At 37.5% G+C, this 24,933-nt stretch overlaps 1 protein-coding gene across 1 annotated transcript in view; it reads left to right on the top strand.

The window, feature by feature from the left end:
- Nucleotides 1-24,933, top strand: part of CUL3 (cullin 3) — a 56,519-nt gene that overhangs the window by 4,584 nt on the left and 27,002 nt on the right. The window contains exons 2-3 of the mRNA XM_065844813.2: nt 14,571-14,768; nt 21,650-21,763. Of these exons, the coding sequence (XP_065700885.1) occupies nt 14,571-14,768; nt 21,650-21,763 (312 nt within the window). The remainder of the gene's footprint in view (nt 1-14,570; nt 14,769-21,649; nt 21,764-24,933) is intronic.

Here is a 24,933-nt window from a genome sequence, read left to right as displayed (position 1 = left end):
CTGAAAACCACCATGACCTGATGTACATTACTGGGGCTTGTTTGTTTGTTTGTTTTTGTTTGTTTGTTTGTTTTTGTTTGTTTGTGGGTTTTTTTTTTTTTTTGAGTGCTTTTAATCATTTTCATTTCCTGCAGAGCTATCTTTCCTCTCTAGAGCAGGCTACAAGGTAGTGTTTTGCCAGTTCTCAGAACTATTCCTGTGGATCACTATTATCTGGTTGCATGATGAATTCTGGAAAGCATTTAGATGAATCCTGCACACACATTTGAGATAGAATGAGTCTTTCAAGTATGTATATATATATGTGTGTGTATATTTAAGCTTCACTGATTGATTTTATTTGAAATACTTGTGCCCAAGAAAATTCTGATTTCATCCAGTCTGCAGAAAGGCAGACAAACTTTAGTTTCTCTCAACCCCATTTATCAGTTGATGTTGCTTCTTCCTCAAGTAAAGTTCTGTAAACCTAGAATGGTTTCAGCTCTTCCATGAGAAAGTGTTAATGCTCATATTTTCATTGCCACTGCTCATTCTCCTCAGATCTAACAGCCACTTGTTTTAGGCTTTGTGTAGGCAGAAGGCATATTTTTTCTTTTTTTCTCAGGCAATACTGACTGCTTCTGTGGTTTGTTTTGAATCTTGGGGAATTGATGATGCAAGTTGAGATGAAGTTTGTTAAATTTATGCTTCAACCTGTAATGCATTGATCTGTCAATTGAAGAAGTTGATATAAATTCTGTGTCTTGAACATCTTACAGCACATAGACCATATAAAACAGTGGAACTATGGCCAAATTTTTACATATTCAGATTATGTAAGCGATACGTGTATTTCTGCTCTGGCTTATAACCCGTAGTGCACGTGTGCTGTATTGGTGAGTGAATGGAGAGGCACGGAGGATGGGAAGAGGATAGAGCTGGAGGGTGGTTTACTGCAGGCTTTTTCAGTTTTGATTAAAATAATGCAAACCCACTGAGTTTAAGGTCACTTAGTGAACTTAATGTTTTACCTGGTTGGCTTTGTGAATCTTGATTACTTTAAATTCTCAAGCATATTTATAAGAGCATCTTAGCTATTAATCCATATAGTTTATACAGTAGTAATAAATCAATGCTCACCACTTAGAATTCTGGTAGCTTTACAACCTAGGAAAACAAAAACAGCAAACACAAACCAAACAAACAGACCAAAAAACTAAACCACTGTTTATCTTATTCAAAGGAAGAAGGTGGTGTTTTAATGTAAATTACAGAAAAATACAGAAATACTTGCTGTTTACTGACCAGTTAATCTTATGAAGGCCTTCCGGTCTTAACAGGTTTGTTGTTTTTTTTAAAATCAAGTGCTATGAGCAGCCTGAATGCCATAATGCTACATGTAGAATATTAAAGAGATGATCAAAGTATACTCTGGAATTACTGTTAGTAATTGTAGGTGGTTGGTTGTCTTTAACACCCTGTACATATTATCTTTTAAGTTGTGGTCTAACCTAATCTCATTAGCATTTCTGAGTTCTGCAGATGTTTGGGGCTCACTTGCAAATTTTCTTATTTCTCCTTGCTAGTTGGGTCTTCAGTTCTGAGCAATGATTGTTCTGGTTGGTCTGAGTTTTGAGCAGGTGCCTCTGCATAGTACTGGAAAGAGAGCTGTTGGTTGTGGATCTTGCCTGTATTTGAAACTTGCTTGATTTTCATGCAAGAGTATAAAGTAACAGCATTAGTATTCTGTTAAGACTTTATACTGGCTAATTCAATCTGAGTTTTTTCAAGTGTCTTGGTAGTTTTCTCCACCCCCTCATTCTTGTGCTGCATAGTAGTATGTTATTAAACAGGAATTACTATTTTTCCCTGGTAGCGGTAGGTAAAAGGGCTTTTTGAGAGCTGCTATAGAACTGACCTTCTGGTGTTCTACATTAAGAGTTAAAATAATAGTAAGTAACATAAAAGCAGAAGTGTTTTCTAGAAAAAAATGTTACAATTTTTCCAAATGTTTGTTTTAAAAATATTTTTCTAGACAGGTGTACACAGCATAGGTGGCAACATTTCTCAAAAATTTGAATATGTATTCTGAAGTCTTGGGCTTTGATCTATAGGACAGGTAGTCTTTCTGCAGGTGCTTTTACATTTTCATCACCAGGACTGATCTGCAGTGTCTGATAATCTCTCTGTATGTGGCGAAAACATTTTGTGGTAGACTGGGGCAGATTTTCTTAAGATAGTTTGATTGAGTCCATTCATAAAAAGCACAGTGATTCTGTTACACTCTAAAATAGGTTCTTGACCTTGTGTGTCACTGGATATTATCTTTGGTTTCTAGTAGCTATACATGGGGAGAAACAACTCTTGAGAACGAGTGAACTCGTATTTCTCATTCTGAGCCACTTTTTGTGGAAACAAGGAGTAGAAAATACTGTAGTGGATTTTTTTTTTTTTTAATCATATGGTGAGTTTATTTTTCTGAAGTTCAGTTAAAACCAGTAGAATTTTTAAATCACAAGTGGTTGTTTTGTGAGGGTGCAAGTACTGGTATATCAGCAGAAGTAAATACTGTTAGATGACTTAACAAAAGAACTTCCATATCAACATTTTTAACATAAGTATTTGAGGGAAGGAAAAAAGTGCGTTTAATACCTGAGTATAGCAAGGAGGACAGCACTGTAATAAACATTTACATTTGAATGGTGCTTGCTGTGGAGTTGCCTAGATTCTTTAATGAGTTGCACACAAAATTAGTGTTTGAGGGCTGGAAACTGTCGTGCCTGTAGTTTAAATAAGGTGTAATAGTATGCAAAATGTACGCAGATAACTTGCTTTGTTTGTTTATGGTTGTGGATGAGGTGCATTTGTGGAAATGCCAATTTTTGGTTTAATATTAATAAGAATAAACATAAATGAAGACAGTAATAATTTAAATTATACATGGGAATTATATAAAATAGGAGTAGCTTATATGATCAGAAATTCCTAATAGTCGTTTCATGTACAACATGTAGTCTGAGTGGGTCTGTTTCTTATGTTTTGTCTGTGAAGAATCTTTGTAGAAGTGCTTTTTACTTTCACACTACTTTTGTTTTTAAAGTGTTGGTAGCATCTGAGTAGATGTATTTTTTTATATTTTATACATGGATGTAATTTCCATGTGTAGCTCTGGGTTTGTTTATCTGTTGCACTCGTTTCAGTGTCAGTCTTGCTCTTCCAGACGCTGCTTCTTTGTGCATCCGATCATGGTGTGTGCACTATATGGTGCAAAAATGCCCAAGGGAAAGGTTATTGTCAGCATGCAGGGGTATTGATTATCTGTAAATGTGTAAGTGATTTATTACGTGTATCTTCTTTCCCTTCCCTAAGTAAGCTGAGGAAAAAAAAAAATCTTGTGTTGTCCTCCATCTACCATAAAATTTTACCCTTTATTTATGATAAAAGTTCTTGAATTGTTATGCTGTTATCATTATGGAGGAGGAGTTGTCATCAAGCCCAAAAAGCCTCTAGAGGCCCTTCTCCCCCCCGCCTTTTTCTTCATTCAAATCGTTCATCGAGCTCCTTATTTGAAATGGCTTCAGGAAATCTGTCTGCAATCTGTATAGATTGGTGTGTATTTCACAAATTTCCTCTTTAAATAGTGTTGATTTTTTTTAAACAATTGTGAAATATTGAACTGCTTGTAGAGAAACTGGAGAAAAACAAAACAAACAAAAAAGCACCCAAAAAACAGCAGAAGTGATTCTTGTGGGGTTTGCATTGAAACTGAGTGCTCAAGGAACAGGCCATTGTGGTTGAGAGAAGCTTTCTGAATCCAGGTCACTGAGGCTGAGAAGTTAATGAGGTGATGGATTTTTTCACTTGGAGAGGTGATACCCTGAGGAAACTCAGTGCCGTCCGCAGAAGGTACAGATGAACAGAACAACATTGCTCTTTCACCTGGCAGATACCTGGGATGGCAGCACGTAGCATCTCTGATATGCTTTAAAGTAATTATAATGTTAATAGTATAGAAATCATCAATATAAAAATATTAAAACCCAACACAATATGAATTTGCCTCTTACTAAATTAATATTATTATTTCTACTTTGCAGTGTTGAAATGTTGGTCTTAAAGCTAACAGAACTATGATCACGTACCAAATCAAAGCTTTAAATGGTTTTGACTTAGCATTAAGAGCGGTACAAGCAGCAGGCTGGGGTGTAGTTGTACCGCTTCTGCGGACAGTGACCCTTTGTCCATTATGGCAGCTTCAAAACGATGTTACCTGGAATGTTGCAGCCCTGCACCTGGATTTTAGAAGGAGATGAAGAGAGTCGGGGACCTAAATCCCATTGAAATCTGAGAGTTCCAGCAGTTTTTAGTGTTTGCTAGTAAATCTTGTTAATAACTCTCCTTTCTGCTCTTACGTAAATTGACAGTAATTCCAGTGGAAGAGGAATGAGCCACATTCCTCCTACTGCAGTGTAAGGAACCAGCTATCCCAAGTAAGCTGCTTTGAGGAAATTTGCAGTCAAAATTACTTTGTGGTAGTTTGCTCAAAGTCCTCAGATTTTGAAAAATGTGTCATTGGCTGTTCTGAGATTTTATTGCAGTGCAATGCTAAATGACATCAATGAAACTTCTAGGATCTGACCCTTTTTTTGTAGCTGGGGAAAGGCATGCCCAGTAGTTCATAAAATTTTGTGCCACCATTTCCACTGTATTTTCACCTTTGACGAGAGCCTGTTTGACAATGACAGACACAGAGCTGAGCTATTGAAGTGCAGAACTACGTGTCTCTCCATACACCTACTAGACCTCCAGGATCCTAGTGGCAGATGAGAGGGGTAATTCACTCCCAGAAATTCAGCTCGTCTTCATGCCGTGTCTGCTGTTATAATTAGGTTCAAATATTTTAACACTACCTTTAAGATAAAAACCTTAAAGCTATTGTACTTCTTTCACGAACATATTTCTTGCTGTTACACAAGCCTTACAGATGTTTTTTTCCCATAACTTTAATTTTAGGAAATTTGTCTTAGGATTTCTATTTCTGAAGTGAATTGAGAGGGCTCTGCTACTTCTCATTAGTCTTCAAAATACTGATATTCATTTTTAGTCCTTTGAGCAGGAGAGAGCAAGTATGCGGATTTTTGGTGTCAAAGCTGTGTATTGATTGCTCTGTTTCATTCAGAATGAATTTTTCTTGAGTTAAGCAGTTCTGACCTGATATACTTTACTCCCCGCCCCCCCAACCAGGGTGTTGTTTGCACCTTAAGGAATCAACACAACTACTGAAATAAACCCAAAACGTACTCTGTTACCTTGCAAAGTTAAACATGAAAGATCAGACTTTTTGAAGTGTAAACTTAGATCTAGACTTCAGCTCTAACAGTTTGCAAATTAGTAAGAGAAGTTTCAGAAGTATAGATAGTTGTTCTTTACTATTGGTAGGTTGGAATTTTCTTACAAAATAAGTAGTTTCATTACAGGAGTTTTATAATCCTCCTCCATTTGCAAGCACTATAGTGATGAGTACTGTAGAAATGTCATTGAATGTTTTTAAAAAGAACCTTGGCTAATAATACAGGCGATGTCACTATTTTGGCTGTATAAGCACTTCCATTCTATAGCAGTAACAACTATCTTTTGAACTAGAACTTCCTATATTTAGCCTCTTACCAATTCAGTTCTTCTAGAAGCTTGAACAACACTAGTTAATTGTTATCTTTTAAATACAACCTTTTTTAAAAAAAGTTTCATAACCTGATGGCAGGAGGGCAGAAGCTTGCACCATGGCAGGGGGAGATTTAGTCATTTACAGATAATGCCTTCTGGTATTTGAAAAGACATTTGTCTGCAGATGCTGGGGGTGTGGGGAGGGAAGGTAACTTAAAAATGTGGATTTCTGTATTTTTAATTAAATACTACTCTGCTCTCCTCTTTGGGCAAAGCAAGTTTTTTACAATGAGGGTGGTGAAACACTGTCCGAGGTTACCCAGAGAGGTGGTGGATGCCCCATCCCTGGAGACATCCCAGGCTGGAGCAACCTGAGCTGGATGAAGATGTCCCTGCTCGTGGCAGGAGTTGGACTGGATGGCCCTTGAAGGTCCCTTCCAACCCAAACTATTCTATGATTCTATGTAATTCCAGTGTAATCAGTAGCATCTTTGAAAGTTTATGTTGCAAAGAAGTTACTTCTGGGCTGTTTTCTTTGGTTTTCCCCAGTATCCAGCTCTGTGGGAAGACTACAGTCCGTGCTGGCTAAAGCATGTGTGTATTTCAAGGGGCTTGGGTCTTGTGGAAAACAAATAATAAGACAGATAGGTGTATAAGAGGCAAAGCTAAGCTGTGTATAAGTGATCTTAGATACAGTATTTACTGAATTTTGATTATCCAGTGTTGTTACTTAACTTACTGATGCAGTTTCAATACAGAACCTTGCAGGACTGATCTGTGTGAATCCATATATACCAATAAGTGAATGAAAAATGAGGCTGGTGAGCTATCATTCATTTTTCATTGTCTCTCATAGACAAGTAATGTTCTACTTTTACCTGTATTTGTGAGAGTTCTGATTTTGTCTTTATTAATGAGACTTTGAAGGTGCATTTTGTGAGCTGAGCATCTTAAATTGCAAATTGAACCCATAAGTTGATTTTTAGACAGTATAACATAGTTTGTGGATTAACCTTAATGGACTTGTGGGAGAGGAAGGTAGGTGAATCTTGTCCATGGACTTAAATCTGTTGTGCAAGAATCTGCATCTCTAATAGAAAAATTGAAAGAATTAGCAAATCAAGAGAGTCTCAATGGTATTACTGAGTAGTGAATACACATGGACCTTGCTTTGAGGGAAATAGCTGCTCTTCCATACTATGGTTCTCTTATTTCCTACTGACCAGATATGTTGTCTTTTACAGTTGGGATATGCTGTGAAACCATTTTATGGAAGGCTGTTGACCTTAGTCTTTGTGTATATGATGCATTCTTTAAGTTGCTCATTGGAAGTTGTGAACACTTAGCATGAGTTAGTGTTGAGAAAGTATAGAAAGGTCTGTAAATGGAAAGGTATCTGTGTTCACAGAATCAGCACTGTGTAATTTTGTGTTTCAGTTTACGTTCAGTTTTCTGCCTCTCCAGGTTGTCTCCATTGTTTTTGCATTTTATAAAGTAATTAAAGTTTTAGATTATCTTTTGCCTTGTGTTTGTTCAGTAACTGGCTGCGCATATTTACATAGTTCATAGTCACAGTTTAGATGAAACAGGTGTTTGGGAGGAGTTGTTTTGCTCAGGTTTTGCCTTTTCCTCCAGGATATTATGTTCCACGGATTTGCAAGACTGAAGTTGAGGAGGGGCATTTGGAAAAAAATGAAGAAATGGCATTAAATAAAAGTTGAAATCTAGAATGTCTGAGGTATGCTGGCAGTTCAGGATTAGTTTCATTCTTCTGAACTGGTTCCTTAAATATGAAAGAGAAATGAAGCTCTGATCTTTCTTTAAATTTGTTCAGTCTCCTAAACATGTCAAAACTGTTGCTGTGGTATGACATTTTCTATTAAAGACTTGTTGTAAATTTTTTATGTAAAGTGTTAAATTGCTATTATGTGGTGAAGCTCCTGACAGGTCTACCCATAATGCAGACAAATGGTACCTTTTGAGAGGAGGAGCAAATATTTTTTTCCTGGGCTTCAGGTTTACTAGAAAAGTACCAAACCAACCAACCAAACCCCTTCCTCTTCCAGCTCCCACCCCAAAGCAGCAATTGCTTTGTGATGAGGCCAGCAGTGCTGAGGCAATGCCTTGGAGGTAGACCCAGTTTGTCAATCACTGGGCAGGAGGTATGACCCTGTCTTTTAAGGAACAATCACTTTTTAATTTACTTACCTCTTCCGCTCCATGCTGGCAGAATAACTTTTCATTGTTGCAGAACCCATTTAAGCAAAGTTGAGAAGGAAAGGGTTTTACCTAGAATCCTGCAGCCCTTGGTTGTTTCAGCTGACAAAGAGGATTCCCCTTTTTTTTACTTAATTGCATGTTCTACGTCCTTCTGCTGCATAAAGCCTGACAGAGCTGGGAAGGAGAGATGGATATTGTGATTCCTGCATTTCTACTACTGACTGGGTATTGTCATGGAGCCCTATCTATTCTACATAGACTTGAGCCTGTTTTGGAGTCAGACTAGAGTTGATTTTTTCTCTTGGCCTTTATGGGATTACTGTCAGCACTGGTTACTCAGCTCATCTTCTGCGCCTGGAATGGACCGTGGTACAGACCATGAAAATTCCTTGCAGGAGCAATCTGGTGAAGTTTAGTGTCAAGATTACCTACCCAAGCAAGGGTAAGACTTGAATGTCAAGCAATGAGTGAAGAACAAAACACAGATATTAAGTAGTGTCGATATTTAACATTGCAAATGATAACTGGCAGATGCCATAAGCACACTATAGCCATAGATCCCCCACCACCCCACACACCCTGTGAGGGAGTGTAATAGTGTAGTAGGCATTTCCTGGCACTCCTAGGAGATGTGGATAATACTGGATCGTCATCTCCAGTTGTTGTAGGTCACCTGGGAGCAAAAGTATAGTTATTAGGACCAGTTTTGGTAGCACATTGCTATGACTTCCCTGTGACTTTTTCAGCAGATGATCAAAGTAGAGTATTAACCTGTATGCACGAGAACAGCAGTAGGTCAGGGTATTCCTTCTCTTAGCTTCCAGTCATGTGTTTTGGTGTGCAACAGTCAACCTGTTCAGATAACACTACTGAGGAATTTGCGCCTGGTGTTTTTAGTTGTTCAGAGATGAGTTGTTTTTATTTGTGAGTGTGTGTTACAGAGTTGTTTGCATGTTGACATACAGATGTTTCTTAGGCAGTGAGGTGTTGCGAATATATCCTCTTCCAGATATGCTCATTGCTACACAGTGATGAAAACTTCAGAGTTCAGAAAAGTACAAATACTGAGCTGTCCATTTGTCATTAATAGGAGTACGTTTTATCTGCTCTGTAGTTGAACAATATGTAGTTCCATATCTTAATACGCCATTTTTCAGAGATATTCTTGGAGCAAACACTAGACAATATATCTCTGTCATTGTCTTTTAAACTAATAATATTCAAAGAGTTTATAAAAATTCAAGTAGTGATTAGGTTCTGAGGCAGGAAATGTGCTGCTCTTGCCCTTTTTTGGATAACCTCAGCCAAGCTTCATCCAAAATGAAAGATCCAGGCTAAGGATGCCAAATTATTGTGTAACGCCTATTTAATACAATCTTGATGAATGCCCCATCTTGAAATGGAAGTGCCTGTCAGTTTTGACAGTCTCCCTTGCCTCTTGGATGGTGGGTCAGAACCCCTGATGGCAACAGTCAGCCCCTGCTCCTTTTGTCTGCCAAGGGATAGGAACTGGGGGAGTGAGAACACACTGCAATTACTAGGTGCAAATGTTTACTTGCAGAGCTGCTAGCCAACTTTAATTGTCAGTATTGACTCACTTCCTTCAAGGTAGACAGCGTAAACACTTGCATTCTGTAATTTCAGTTGATTCTCTCTCCAGTGCTCTGGGTTATTAGACCTAAAGGATGTCATGGAAAGGAATGAGACAGGTGATGTTTTTGGAAAATTTTGAGAAACATTGCTCTGCAGTAATCATTTCCAAATTAGTCTGTTTCACCCGGTAGTGTGCAGAACTGTGATAGACACTGTAGCTAGTGTGTAGAAAAATTGAGTAGTAATGTTTGCAACTTTTTTTTAGTAAAAATGTCCTGCAAGTGTGTTTACAATCTGTTAAAACTTCTGAGAATTAACGACCTGTTTGGTCTGAGACCTTTGTGATAACTTTATAGAACTTTTCCAGAAACAACTTCTGCAAGGAGGATGAGAAGCTGTGTCTAGTCATTAGTCTTGTGATTACTAGTTCATGTGCCTCCTGTTTCTGCTGGGTGGTAAATCTCTGTGTATACTCCTAGTGAGGTTCTGTAGGACATCGGTTACCTCTTTTAGGGAACAAATGCCTGATCCCACTGGTGGCCACAAGTATTTTGTTACTCATCTTTGTTATCCTGCAATGCATTTCAGTTTGAAGGCTGGTGCTGGCAGTTTTAATAGGTCATTCTTACTCAGGGAGTCCTGGTTTCCTGTCTTCCTTTGTGTACACCAGACCACAGGATGGTTGAGGTCAGAAGGCACCTCTGGAGGTCATCTTGGCCAACCCCCCTGCTCAAGCAGGGTCGCGTAGAGCTGGTTGCTCAAGTGTATATCCAGGTGGCCTTTGATTATCTCCAAGAACAGAGTTTACACAATCTCTCTGGGCAACCTGTGCCAGTGCTTGGTCATGCTCGCAGTGGGAGGAAAAAAACATCCCGATGTTCAGAGGGAATATCCTGTCTCTCAGTTTGTGCTCATTGCCACTGGTCCTGTCACTGGGCACCACTGAAAAAGAACTGATTCACTTTTCTGTTCACCCTTTAAGTATTTATACACATTGATTTGATCTCCCCAAGGCTTCTTTAAACTGAACAGAGCTGACTCTCTGTCTTTCCTCATATGAGATGTGCTCCACGCAGTTATTTATCTTAGTGACCCTTCACTGCATTCTCTCCAATATGTCCGTGTCTCTCTTGTACTGGGGAGCCCAGAGCTGGATGCAGTACTCCATGTGTGTTTTGGCAATGCTATGCAGAGTCCCAGCCTGCTGGCAACACTTCTCAAAATGCAACCCACGATATCATTAACTTTTTTGCTTCAAGGTCCCATTGGCTGCTCATCAGTTTGGTGTCCACCGAGAGCTCCGGGTTCTTTACTGCCAAGCTGCTTTCCAGCCAGTCGGCCCCAGCATATGTTAATGCAGAGGGTTACTCCTCCCCAGGGAAAGGATGTTGCTCTTCCCTTTGAACTACGTGACTGGGAGATGATAATATTTTGTATTAAGTTATGTATTAATACCAAAACTACGGGAGTTTAGCTGTTTGCCCTTTTTGATTTAAAGAATACTGATAAAGTTACTTGAAAGAGGTGGTGTCTGTAGTCTGAGTTTCTAGGGGGGAGACACTGAGAAGTATATTCAGGACTGTTGTTACTAGCTTTACTGGTGTCAGTGCTCTTCAGGTGATAATAGCAATAGATTGCTGACAGCGATTGTTTATTTGGACTTGGAGATTTTAGTCAGATAGACAAACATTGTTAAAGAGTTTGTATGTATCTGATTGTGCATTGTGGCAGCGCTGTGGAATGAAAGACATTTTGAGTCCTCTACAGACTTTTTTTTTTGTGAAACGACTGCACTTTTATGTGCACTGATACTTTAGTGCAATTTCCTCAAGATGTACTTCTGCTACACTGTGAGTTCAGATGTTTGTGTTCAAGTTGCATCTTTGAATCATTAGCATTTGGGCAGCGGTTTGTGGAAGTTTTCCAGCTAGCAGCTTCTTATAAACAGCTGTCTCTCCTGCCAATAACAGACTTGACCTCTTTCCCATTCCCCAAGAAAGGTAATGTTCAGATGAACTGGAGTACATTAATGTATTTCCTCTCTTTGGACACTCGCTTCTTATTATCGTGGTGAATCTGGGTGTGAACACTACTGAAATTACTGGGATTTTGCTTCTGAAAGCTTTCTGAACTTGAGTGGGTTTTTTTCAAAGCACCAGCAGAAGCAGTAATGTAGCTTCTGCTTAAATCTGCAAGAATAGAAGGCACAAGCAAGGCAACTGTATTGCAACTGTGGAGTTTGCTTTTAAAATATAACCATTAGAAGAAATCTGGGACTGAGCATGGAAAAACACTTGCACTCTGATCTGTATTCATATTTGTGGAGGCTGAACACTTAACAGGTTTTGTTGTTGATAGCGATATAGAGAGTTGCATAAATCTTCACTGTTGGGTCAGACTGGGGAATTAGGATCACAGTTCTCTAATAGTGTTTTTAGAGATGCTTTTGTGCAGAATTCTGAAAGATGCCAAAATGTTCTAGTAGCATCATGAACTTATTCATTGCTTAGTTGTTTGGTGTGGTGTGTTTTTTTTGTTTGTTTGGTTGGTTTTTTAATCTGCATGCAAACTTGACTTAAGGAGGATGAAAAGAGATGAACCTGTGAGTTAAATAATCCAAGGGTAGATTTAGTTATTCCAATTCTAATATAACTTTGAGGATAATGATACAGGAAGATCTATTCAAAAGCTAAACAGCTTTTCAGCAGTGGACAGGAGATAATAAATTCTTGCTAAAGCTTTACTGCAGTGACTTAGTGTTCGATAGACTGGAGTTATTTAAAGCATTAGGAGTCTTTGTTTGCAGCACCATTTTCTAACAAGCTAGCTATGCTAGATTTTTTTTTTTTTTTAATATAGTGCTCTTCTAACTTAATATCCTAGAACTTAAACAACCCTGTTCCAACAAAACCTCACAGATTTTAATCTAGAGTAAGTCAACAGCAGAATAGGAAGCTGCACTGACAAGCAGAGTCTTTCATGCTTAGTCTTAAAAGGTCATAAGTTTATGATACTGTTTCAAATAATTCTATATATTTATTCCATGGAGATATGTACTCCTTAAAATTACCTTTTATGGATCTTTTTTGTGCTTCCAGAGCAGCTTGTGGTGTGTCAGTTGTTTAGTGGCAGAAAACTCTGTGTTTATATTTGTATTCAGTGAGTTTGGAGCAAATAATGTTACAAATGTGCCTTCATTTTTTATAGCATTTGGATTAAAAGCAGAATTAAACAGTTCACTTTTACCTTTTCTTCAACAGATCGAAATTATTTGATGTACTGATATTCTGTAACATACAGAAATGTTTACCAGCTGGCCAACCCAGAGACAGCAATGCTGTCATAACTCTTCAGTTAGGGGCTGGTGATCTACCTGTGTCATGATTTAACCCCAGCTCACAATCCAGACCTCAATAGCCGCTTGCTCACCCCCCAAGCAGGACAGGGGAGAGAACAGAAAGAGGAGGTAGAAACTTGTGGATTGAAACAGTTTAATAAAACAAGAAAATAACAATAATATACTGCTATTATATATTAAATAAAAATAAAATAAGTGATACTCAGTGGAATTTCTCATGAACTCTTATCTGTACCAAAACAGCCCGTCCTGGGAAGAGGGAGCACCCTGGTCCTGAATAGCTGATCCCAGGGAGACAGAGACCAAAAGGGCAGAGGCCCTGAGGCCACTGCAAAACGGCAAAAGGGTGAACTAACCCCGAACTCCAAATGGAATAGAACTAACAAATCGGAAAACACTAATTGAACTAAGTAGCTGGGAAAGCAGTCTCCAGTTACATACAGAGCGTGATACTAATGGTAGGGAATATTTTATTGATCAAGTGGGATGTCAGTCTAGGTGCTGTCCTACCTGTGCCCCCTCCTACAAGTTTGCTCCTGCAGCTGGATGGCCAAAAGTGTCCTTGTATCACTTGATGACAGCCGAGAAATCAGTGAGTTCTTACATCCTTCTCATACCAAATCCCAAACACTGGAGAAACTACTGGCTTTTTTCCTCTCTCCAGCCTTTTTCTTTAGATGTTTTTGTAAATGAAACCAAAGTTCATTTTAAACATTGCATTTTAAATTTGTTTCAATTAAAAAGTGTTTTTTTCAGTTGGATGATGAAACTTGCTACATCACAAACTTCAGGCTATGTTGACATCTGATATTTTGTTGTTACACTAATTTGCTGTCCTAGATACTGCTTTATCTATAAAGCATCATACTTTGAAGCACCTAGGCATTGGTAAAGCACAATTGTAAACTGATCTACACTAAGCATTGGATAGTAGAGGTCAAAAGTTGATTTGCTGTTATATTGAGACTATTTCTTAGAAGAGTTTCTCTCTCTGAATTTTTCTTTATTGCTGCAGTTTTTATTTGCTGTGTTTACTGAATAACAGATCAAGCAGATGCATATTCTGCGCAGTGCTTGATGCATATCCTGTAGCAAGTTATTAAACCGTATTTGTGCAATGGAAATATGTTCAATACAGATGTTAATTTTGGACGTATGTGGGGCTTTTCAACAACGCCTGTAAGCATTTAAAGTGTAGGCACAATATTGTAGGTACATAATTCTTTAGCTGTTGCTGTAAATAAAGAATACCTAGTTAGCTCAAGCGGATGACTTAAATAAGTTTGCTAACTCTTCGCAGACATTATCTTTTGTTATACAAGTTGTTTGGGATCTAGTTAAGCAGGTCAGTGTTGCAGTATGATTTGTGAGGTGCCAGGTAGCATGTTAGTGTGGGAAGAAAGTGAACTGACTGTCATTGTGAACACTGGGGAGGAAAAGCAGGGAAGAGACTCCTGTTGATGATTACCTGCCTTCCCACCTGCACAGGCTCTGCAGTTGTGTGGATTTGCAGCTCCGAAGGAGAAAAGCACTAAACTTTTACAAATAATGATTTTCGTAACTATTTCTCGAAGTCCTTACTAGTTTTGTAAATACTTTTTTTTTTTTTAATGAAGTCTGAGAAATGTTGTGATAATGGAATCAACAAAATGTGGCAGAAGCAATTAGCTGCTCTTGGAGTTACAACTTTTGAAGATAACTTTCTCTAGTGATCTTTCTTGATTCTAAACAATAATGTGTTGTTTTATCTTTACAGATGACTATGGATGAGAAATATGTGAACAGCATTTGGGATCTTCTAAAAAATGCAATTCAAGAGATCCAGCGTAAGAACAATAGTGGTCTCAGTTTTGAGGAGCTGTATAGGAATGCATATACAATGGTGTTGCATAAACATGGCGAAAAACTCTACACTGGACTAAGAGAAGTGGTCACTGAGCATCTAATAAACAAGGTATGTCATTTTTTTTAATTAAAATGCAAGTGTCGTGTATGAAAGACTTCTGAAGAGTTATTTAAATGGCAAAAAAAAAACCTAACTTTATTGTATTGCCTTGTGTTGAAATTGTATTGCTGACCCCAAAAGTGGTACCTTGGAGCTAACATCAAGCTTAAATGATTTCATATTGCAGATACTGTTTGTTGTAAGTTACTGATGTGGAAGTATTTGAAATTGTATTAAAGGAAACAACTTTAGCTGAGGCAAAACTGTTTCTGACTTTCTCAGGAGAAATTTTGGTTTGTTTTCCAGACAGTTTTTTCATCTGTGGAACAAAATAAATACCTATGTAAGAACCTGTTTGTTATGGGTTGATGAACAAATTCACAAATTAATGAGGGAGTTCTGCTAGGATTATGCTATTTAAAGAGGTGGTAGGCAACAACAAAAGTTCAGAGTAGTCTGCATTCTATCGTTTCAGACTTTTCAAAACCATGTAATTCATTCAAAATAACATACAGAAACGTGTTTCTGAAGATGTAGCATCTGAGAAAAGGGTTCTTCACATCTCATGTTAAACCATGGAACCACCTCTTCAGCCTTTGTGAAGAAAGTTTAGGGTTGGTTAATAAGTAATTGAAAAAAAAAAAAGTTCAAATTCACTTTTTAATGAATCCAGATTATATTTAGTGGTAGTAGCATTGTAAGTCTAGGGAAGATGCCTTATTCCTTGCAGTAACATCCATAACTGCCTGTCTTTGAAAAGAGATACGTGTCCACTTTGATCCCATATACTTGGCTGTGAGTCCAGGTGGACTATCACTTTTTTTTTTTTTGTCCTGTTATTACAGGATTTCTAAAGGAAAGTCACACACAATCGTGTGTCTTGGATGATTACTTCTGGCTGAATTACAGAGAGTGGATGGGAGGTTTCTGTGTAAATAATGCATAATGCTTGGGGAGCTTTTTATGCTTTCTAACTGGAGTTACTGCTGTGGTACAGAAGTGTTGTCATTTCTTTTCTAAAATCTTAGTTTTCAAAGGTGTGATCCAGACAAGTATAGCCTAAAAGTGCTTTGAATATGGGGCTTTTTTACTGTTTGCATGAGAAGAAACATCTTGTATGAAGTGGCTAAATAATTTATGGTAGTATTCTATAATTGTAGCACATCTGTGACTCTCAAACACTTCTGTTTTCATAATCTGTGCATTCGTCATCTGTACTGTTCATAAAAAATGTGGCAAATGGCTTTTTGTGCTTTCTTCTTGTATTTGGCTATGTTTACAGTATATACTTATAATAATCATGACACAAAACATTTTATTCTTCCTAGGCTTCAGTTTAACCTGGCTTAATTTGAGGAAAGCTGCTTATCTTTGTTCGTAGCTATTTTGCCTATTAAAAATTATATATATGCAAAATTAATTATTCTGAAGTGCTGGTTGTGGCAAATTGACAAAAGAGCAGAAGATCCTGTGATCCTTGTCACTCGCTGGCTGAGAGCGTTGCACAGATACCACTGTAGAGAAATGCCTGATTTTTTAATGTGATTAATCAAATTATATGTATCTGTAAGGGTAACATAAAAATAGATGATCAAAAGGTTTTTTAAAGAAAAAGGTTAACTACTGAGTTTTAGTAGTTAAATACTGTAAAGTTTAAAAAGGCTAAATAATACAGATGTCTGATCCTGTCCTATACATTAAATAATCACAGGAAAATATATATTAAAAAAAAAAGTGACTTATGTTAAAAAGTTCTAAACAATAAAGAAGATTTCTATAGACTCAAAGCTGCTACTTCTCCTTTTGGTGGTTTGCTTAAGGGTGTTATGTTGAAGCAGTTATAGATGGAAGAATGGAAAAAGTAGTGCATTGTTTATTAAGAATAGTATCAGTTTTGTAATGGCATCTTATGATTGTGCCATTAGTACTTGTTGTAAGATAGATAAAAAGAAGTTTTTGTTTAGCCTCATACTTTATGTAATGGAAATCGTAGAAGAATCTTGTATTTTCAGTGTCTCCTTCCAAGAGCAGTTCTCTGTTAAATGTTAAGTAGCTGATTGACAATAAATGCTCTCATCACAAGTCTTTGTAAACTTGAATTCAGAGAATCAGTGGTCGATGCTAGAGTTTAGAAGAAGGGGATTTTGCCAGCTGAGATGTTGTTCATGAAATCTGTTAACTTTTATCAAAATGAAATGTACAGAAATGCATAGATTTTAGTAAAGGACTACACTCAGTTCAGGGAGTGCTTTGAGCAGCCAAACCCAAATTTTGGATTACTGAAGTCCTGGAAACGTAATTGTCACTTGCTGTCAGCATCTGCTAGTTAACTTTCTACAGAAAAGTTATATTCCTTTAGTATTCCGGTGATGCTGGTTAATTAGGAGTAGATCAAGAGACTAGGTAGAAGCAATGTATTTCTTTAGATGTTTTTACAAATAGTTTTCAAACTTGGAAAAGGAAGTTTTTATTTTGGCGTGGCACAGTTAAGAGCTGTATTTATACATTTGCCTATTTATTTGCTAGATGAAAGTTGTGCTTACTCAGCATTTTTATTAGAAAGAAGCCAAACACTTTAGAGAAGAAAATTATTTGACTTCTTGACAAGAAAACATAATATCATGTGCTGTCTTTGCAGCCTGTTTGATTGTAAATAAAAGATAGGTGCAAACATGGTTGATACAGAATACAACTACGCCAGCAAGTTCCTGTCAAGTGTGCTCGGTTTGGAACTTGCAGACCCTGATGGTTTGTAGTTACAGTCGCCAGGTTCTGGCTGCTTGATGGTGGCAGGAGTAAGCCAGGAGTCAGCTCTTGTCAACCACCTTGTTTTTACTACAGGGTAAGGATGTGCTAAAACTTGTCTTTGCCTGTGTATTGACATCATTATAAAAGTATAGTACATGTAGAGTTGAATTTTAAAGTACTGTTGAATAAAAAGTACTGAAACCTTTCATCTTAATTCAAGCATTTAATTCTTGTGCATCTGGTATTTCATTGATTTCTGCCGTTCTTGTTCTTTGGTGATCTTGTAGCTTGATGTGGTTGTTCTTTCTTCACACTTCTCGAGCCTGGTCTGTTACTTCTTCAAACAAATGTTGTAGAAGTGTTTTTAAGAAAGAAACATACAAACCACTTGATGATAAGCTCTAAACCACTTGATGATAAGCAACATCACTTGTGTTGGAATAAAGAAATCTTAAGTTAAAGTTTAAAATTTTGCAGGATAATATTTTCTTCAGTTTCCATCATTTTTATGAATGCTTCACAGTCCAGCGAAATCTACAGCCATGACATGCAACATATCATCTATATTCTGTAAATTGTGTGTGTGATAAAGGAATTGATTGATTTGTTGACCAAGACCAATAAACTTAGAAGTGCAAAAACATGCTGGTGTGGGGAGATACTGGGACATTGCTGAAGGGAGAGGTGCTTGGGATGTTCTCATGTCCTATAAGAATACTTGATCTCACCAAACATTTCTGTTGTTGGCATGCCACAATGCCTTGCGACATGGTGGTTTTTGCTGCACAACTGGTGGAGTTTGGTAGCAGCAGTGCATGCTATTTCAGAAGAATAATAAAGGCGGGCCGCAGGAAGCCTGCGGTGGGGGCACAGAACCTGTTGTTGAGTGCAGAAGGGATTGTATGGGGTGCCTGTGCAGAAGGAGTGGGGTGAACGGAGCATGTCTGCTCTGGGGCTTCTAAAGGTATATCCGGAATCCTTGGCAAGCTTTAAAATTTGCTATCATGGTGTTACAGAAGGAAGGGGAGAGGGAAGATGGGAATCTCCTACAAGGAGTTTGAAATAATTTCTATCACATCTGTGAAATAGGGAGGAATGACATGAGGAGTCATGTAGGAGATGAACTAATTAGTGAGCATCAGGGTGTACTGTAAGACTGATTGACAGTGGATGAAGTGTTATTTGCCTTCATCTTTGCTTAATCTTTTCTTATCCTTTTCCAGAAGGATAGCAGCTGCAGGGGTGAACAGACATTTCTGCTAAACTAATAGTTAATCTCTTAACTTAGTTGGAACTCTAAGATTTTAGAAAACTTATCTTTTGGACTACTTAGTCTTCTGCAGAAGATAAACTCAGTAATAAAATTTCTGAGACCTTGAGGCCTTAGTTTAGAAAGTGCTGTTCTATGCTGTGCATCCCACAGAAGGTTCTGGCTGTCCTTACAGTCGTGGAAATCACATAACTGAACAATTTGTGTTGCTGTGTCAGGCCAGGCACTGTAAGAGAGAAAATACTAGGCCATAAGTCTGCTTTGTGTACACTTTTATAATAGAGTTATTTAAGGAAACTGAAAGCTTATGCCAACAAACTATTCCTAAGAGATCAGCAGTGGAGGGTGCTATATTTCCTTAAGAGCTATATCCAGTATAAAATACAGTTGAGCCTGAAGTTATATACAGGGTTTCATTCTTGTGAATATAAGAAGACTTTACGTAGTTTATGAAGCTGTTAATTTATTTTTGAGACTGTATGTAGACAGTCCTATTTAAGTTGGATATGCCTGCCAATTTACTGCATAACTGCAAAGATTGCTATAGAAAGCACTACAAGCTCAGTTAATTGGAAGTAGCATTCTGCTGATAAAAACGTTTGAAATTTTCTTACGGCTTTGGAAGAGCAGCAGCTGCGTCTCTGAAGGGCTTTCTTATCTGTAGAAGAGTGTGGATATCCAGGGTTTTTACTCCAAGTCGCTTATTCCACTAAAGTGGTTCAACTCATCACCTTTGCAAGGCTAAGATGTTTTGTGCATTACAGTAGTTTTTCTGTAATATTTTTGTATTCATAGCCTATAAAACAAATATGTTCAATGCTGATTAACTAGACAGATGCTGTAAGCAATAATTTGATTGGCTTTAGTAGTAAATAGAAGAACAGCTTCCTGAACCTGTCTGCAGCTTAAAAGAAACCTAGAATGTCATTGAGAGGCTTCACAGAGAGACTCTTGGAGTAGTTTTGTTGTACAGCACTCACTCCTGGATTTATGGCACATTTCCAAAAAGCATGCATCATACTGTGTGGAGCAGAGGTGGCACACATCTGAGCATCCCTGTGTCTGCTCGCAAGCATGTTGTCATCGCTACCTGGTAGTTGCACCCCCTTTTGCTACCAGTTGGTGTGTGATTTGGCACTGTCTGGTCTAGCAGGATTATTGTGCTGGATGTGTGTAATTAGAAAGGTACACTGCCTCTGTGTTATTACAAAAAAAACCCAAATCATAGTCCCTGAAGAGTTCTGTGTTGGTTTGGTGCACTTAGGTAAAATGGATCAATCCTTGCCCTGGTTATCAGTGCTTGTAAACTAATCATGCTTTTAGTTTTACTTTCATAAATTTTACTAGTGTGGGTAATCTACCAAATAATGTTCCCAATGTTTTTCCATGTTGACTAAAGAAGTGAAAGTGACCATGTTATGTTTGTCTCTTGTTCTGGGAGATGCTGAGCACTCTTTACAAGTACGGCTGGTGAAGTTTTTAATGCATATTTACATTCTTAGCTAAGAACCTCATAGATTGGATTATGACGGGGCATGCGTTTGGGAGACCAAAGGGTAAATGATGATCGCTATCAGAAAGAATGAGACAGCTAAGCAGTGCTGGTTGTGATTTCTAAGTGCAGACTGCGTTTTCCAAAAGCAAGGAGGAGAGGCCTTGCTTGGGTCTGGGGAGTAAGTGCTGGAAGATTTCAGAAAGCTTTAAACAACCTCCAAGCCTACCTGCGTTACCTAGGTTCAATAACAAAGTGAATACTACAGGGATCAGTTTCCACAACTTCTCGTTAAGAGACCGGTGTGTTTGTATCATACACTATGCTGTATTTCTGGTTTGTCCATCCAAGTTTATGGAGTGTATATAGTAGTGTGGCAGACTGAGCTTTTTGTTATGCTGGTTTTGCATGATAACTTGATGAAACTTAAATGCCAGACTGAAGTCTGTCAGGTGGTTGCGTCTGATGTTGGTGCAGCTTGTGGCTGCTGATGACCTGTGTTTTGTTTTCCTGTTTGAACTCTCTGTACTGACACACTATCACACAGGTATAAATGCAGATCTATAAATGTAAAAATACATTACAACAGAGGGCAGAATGTATTCTGCATGTTATCTCAGAAGTCAATTCAGAGGTTTTGTTAACTGGATTTTTTTTTACACTCCCTCAGGTTTCTCTTTTACATGAGTTTAAAGCTTGAACACTGTAGTACTAATATTTGCCCACTGCATGAAAATTGCAATACGGAACTGGATGTTCTTTTTTATTGGTAGGGAATAGTAGTGTCATGAGACAAATCAATCAGCTATCAAATATGTTGGTAAAAACAATGACAGCTTTGTTCTCCACAGTCGTTTTATTGGCAATTATGGACTATCCATGTAAGAGTCTGGTCTTTACCAAGTGATTGTTTCCTTTCAGAACTGTTGTTTACTCTAACTTTATGCTATCTCAGCTTGTCTTTCTACATGTTATCATGACAAATTTTCCACTTGTTCCTGTTTGTAACATTTACTGGTACTACCCACTATTCTGACATTACTTGTGATAGTAAAGTTATCATCAATTGAAACACTATAGCATAGGAAATTAAACCTTTGAGGAGCTGTAAAAAATATTTGAGATTTCAGGTATTCTTTTGAAATTCCATGTTTCATTTCTTACTTCTTTTTAGCCTGGTTTTTCTTACTTGTATGAAGTGAAATACAAGATAGGGATGATCAGCACCCTGAAAAAGCAAGAACTTCTTTGTAATATTCAAGTTTATAGAGAAGCAAGATTTTTTTTTTTTTTTTTTTTAAATAAAGCTTGTTAAGATTTAAATTATGCAGGAGCAACTGACTTGTGTTTATGACAATATATTTTTTCTTTTTCCTTCAGGTGCGAGAAGATGTGTTAAACTCCTTGAATAACAACTTTCTACAAACACTAAACCAAGCATGGAATGATCATCAAACAGCGATGGTGATGATTAGGGACATTCTGATGTATATGGTGGGTATTCTGCTTTTTCCTGCATTTAACCTCATGAAGTAAGTTGTCTTTAGATACATGTGAACCAAAGAGCTGGAGGGGTAAAAAGCAAGACATATTTATCAGTCTTCTTCCCAAGACTGCTGTCTGTCCCTTGTTTTGAATTCCCTGTATGCATGCCAGACTATTATGGGTGTGTGACAAATTATAATTAGATTCTTCTTTCAGGTCAGCTCATTATTACTTGAAAAACGCATCAGAAAAATGGTTGAATTTTGCAATTCTTAAAAAATAAGCTAGGCAGACCCGTTTTGTGAGGTTCTAGATGTTACTTGCTGGTTTTAGTTCAGGTAGTGCTGGTTTCTTACTGTGGAAAGCATGATGGTGTAAAGCTTCTTCAAACTTCCAGTGTAGTTGTTCTTTAAGCTTAAGGGTTTGAAGAGGATAACTTGGCTTAGGTACAGTCTGCGTCCTTGAATGTTAAATTCTAAGTGAATCCTTTGCTGTTCATATAGAGCTTGGGTACAAGATAAAGCAGTGTATGTAGATGAGAATGTGATCTTTGGTTGCGTGGTTGTAATTCTAAAAGAAAAAGAAAAGCATTCCTTATGTGACAGCTAACGGAAAAGGCCTTTTTTGAAGAGATAGGGCTTTGCATTTTTGTGTCTGGATTGTGTTATGCTCTAGGGAGTTGGTATATGTTTAAATTCTCTGAATGGTGGGCATGCTCTGAGGATGCAGGCGCATCTGTTTTTGCATAGCTTCTAACCAGAGACTTGAACTTCAGAAGGAAAAAAAAAAAGTTACACTGTTTTTGTTTTGGTTGGTCTTGTGTTGTTTTTTTTAATATAAAATCTTTTTTTTCCAAAATATCACACTGAAGATAGTACTTCATGCAGTATTAGGCAGTGAAGGACAGATAATGGTAGCACCTTTTTGGCAAAAAAGGTGGTTAACTGAGGTTGTACTCTTTATCTGTTGAACAACTGGGTTTAAGCTCTTGTCTTGTAGCAAATAAAGATCTCATGCTATTAAACTGAACCTGTTTGTATTAGCTGTGAAGAAATCCCACTTGGCTAATAAGCTACAGAAAGTTAAATAATTTAAAGGAATTACTGTAACCACATAACTTACTTTTTAAAATTGATTTACTGCTGTGGGTTTTGTGGGAGTTGGGTTTTTTTAGTTTTGTGGAATTTTCTTGTTTGGTTGGTTTTGTGTGGATGTGGGGGTTTTTTTTAGGTTAGGAAAAGACCACATATGTGAAAATAGAGACCTGGATAAAATACCTTTAGGGGTACTTAGTGATCTGTGTAACTTGTCAAAAGGAAGGCTGAGAGATTATTTTGAAGATTTACAATCTTCTCTATGAGAAATCCTGGAATTTGCAATGTTTGTGAGGGACAAATACCAGTCAATTGCTGCTGGCTGCATCTGGGGAAACTCAAGAATAGGTAACAATTAGAATAAGCTAGCAAAACTAGTGATTAATTTTCAGAAATGTTAAAAGGTGGAATCCAGAGCTTTCTAGGAGACTAGCTGTTGTGTTTTAGCCAGATGCTATGTATTATTTCAGTATAGGAGGTGCTGGATGCTCTGAGGTGCCAGGTGGTCAGAGTGGATAATGCAATGTAAATCTTTGATTCCCTACACAGTGTCAGAGAGAGCTGGCTTACCAGCTCTTCCTGCTTTAGTGTATTAACCAGTATATTGAGGACCAAGCAGTCTCCTCTTTGAGTACGAGTTACATACTTCAATTAGCACTTTTAAGGAGAGATGAGAGTGGTTTCCAAAATATTTTTTTGTGATCAGGAAAGGAGTGCCTTGACTTTTGTTTGAAGCTTGCGAATGCTGTTAGGAGAGCCAGACAGTTTTCTCTTTTTTCCACCAAAACTCCTGGAGATGGAGACCTGCAGCGTTTTGACAAGTGCAAATTGGACTTCATTGGGTTATATGTTAGATTCAGAACAGAATAACAAATAAACTTCAATGCCTCTGTAATATACAGTCTTTCATGTATTGTGTGATGGTTTTCTAGTTATTTCAAGTGGGTGTTCCATTGGGACTTCCGCTTGAATACTTACTTGGCTCCCATAGACTTTTTTTTCCTCCTACCAAAATGAGACCCAAGGAAACAGAAAAGACACATCTACAATAAAATGTATTCATAATATAATAGTGAAAATATATATTTTTTTTTAAATTTCAAAATATGTATATAAACTTCTGAACCTTTAGGAGCACTGTCTGTTAAACACCTATAAGGTAACATGTTTTTTTTAGTACATTTTATCTTTATTAGCTAGAATCATCTAAACAAGGAGCTGATACAGTGGGCAGACTCCTTCCTTTTCATTGACTTGGAGGGCTGTAAGACAAATTGTCCTTAGAAAACAGATGCTTTGATTACAAATTACAGTATAGGCCGTGGTTTAAAACATGACTAGTCTCAAAGATTTGTAGTTTCACCTTTGTCACTGGGATGTCCTGTTAAGTCAAACATAGTTCTGTACATTGGGAAGAGACTAAGAGCAGGAAACTTCTAGTCTCAAGTATGTGTTCATTCAAAAAGCTTGAAAAAACTGCTAGTACCACAAAATTATAAAGCAGAGGAACAGCTGTCAAGGATGAGACCTGGCTGCTCTTCAAAAACTTTATGAAATAAGGAATTTTCTGCTTTTATCATGTTGGGTCTAAATAAAATATAGTTTTACAGTGATATGCTTATGTCAGTAATTGTTTATACCTTTTATCCAAGCACAGCTGACGTAATTTACACACAAAATATTTTCTTAAAAAAAAAAAAAAAAAAAAAACAAGCAAGCAAGAAAACAAACAAAAAAGGAAAACAGACAAAACAACACTGTATAAACTCAGTCACCAGACTGAGTTCATTGCTCTGCTTGTGTTCCACCAAAGGAAGTATATGCAATTATAGTATGTTTATGAATTAAGGATAACCCAGTCGTTCTCTTACCTTGTAGGCTGTGCCAGTTACTTACCCATCACTTTCAGGAAATGTACCTCTTGGTACCCAACAAGCCACAGTCTGATGTCAGTGAAAGTAAAACATTTAACATACTCTTGAATTTTGATCTTACTCTCTTAAATTCTTGCTTCAGCCTAGTGACTTTACATCTTAAACTCAACTATATCTGGTTTAATGCCATGTTTATTTTCCAGCTTATTTT

Source organism: Patagioenas fasciata, chromosome 9, assembly GCF_037038585.1.
Source record: "Patagioenas fasciata isolate bPatFas1 chromosome 9, bPatFas1.hap1, whole genome shotgun sequence".
Taxonomy (NCBI): Eukaryota; Metazoa; Chordata; class Aves; order Columbiformes; family Columbidae; genus Patagioenas; species Patagioenas fasciata.
This window is presented reverse-complemented; position numbering and strand designations above follow the sequence as displayed.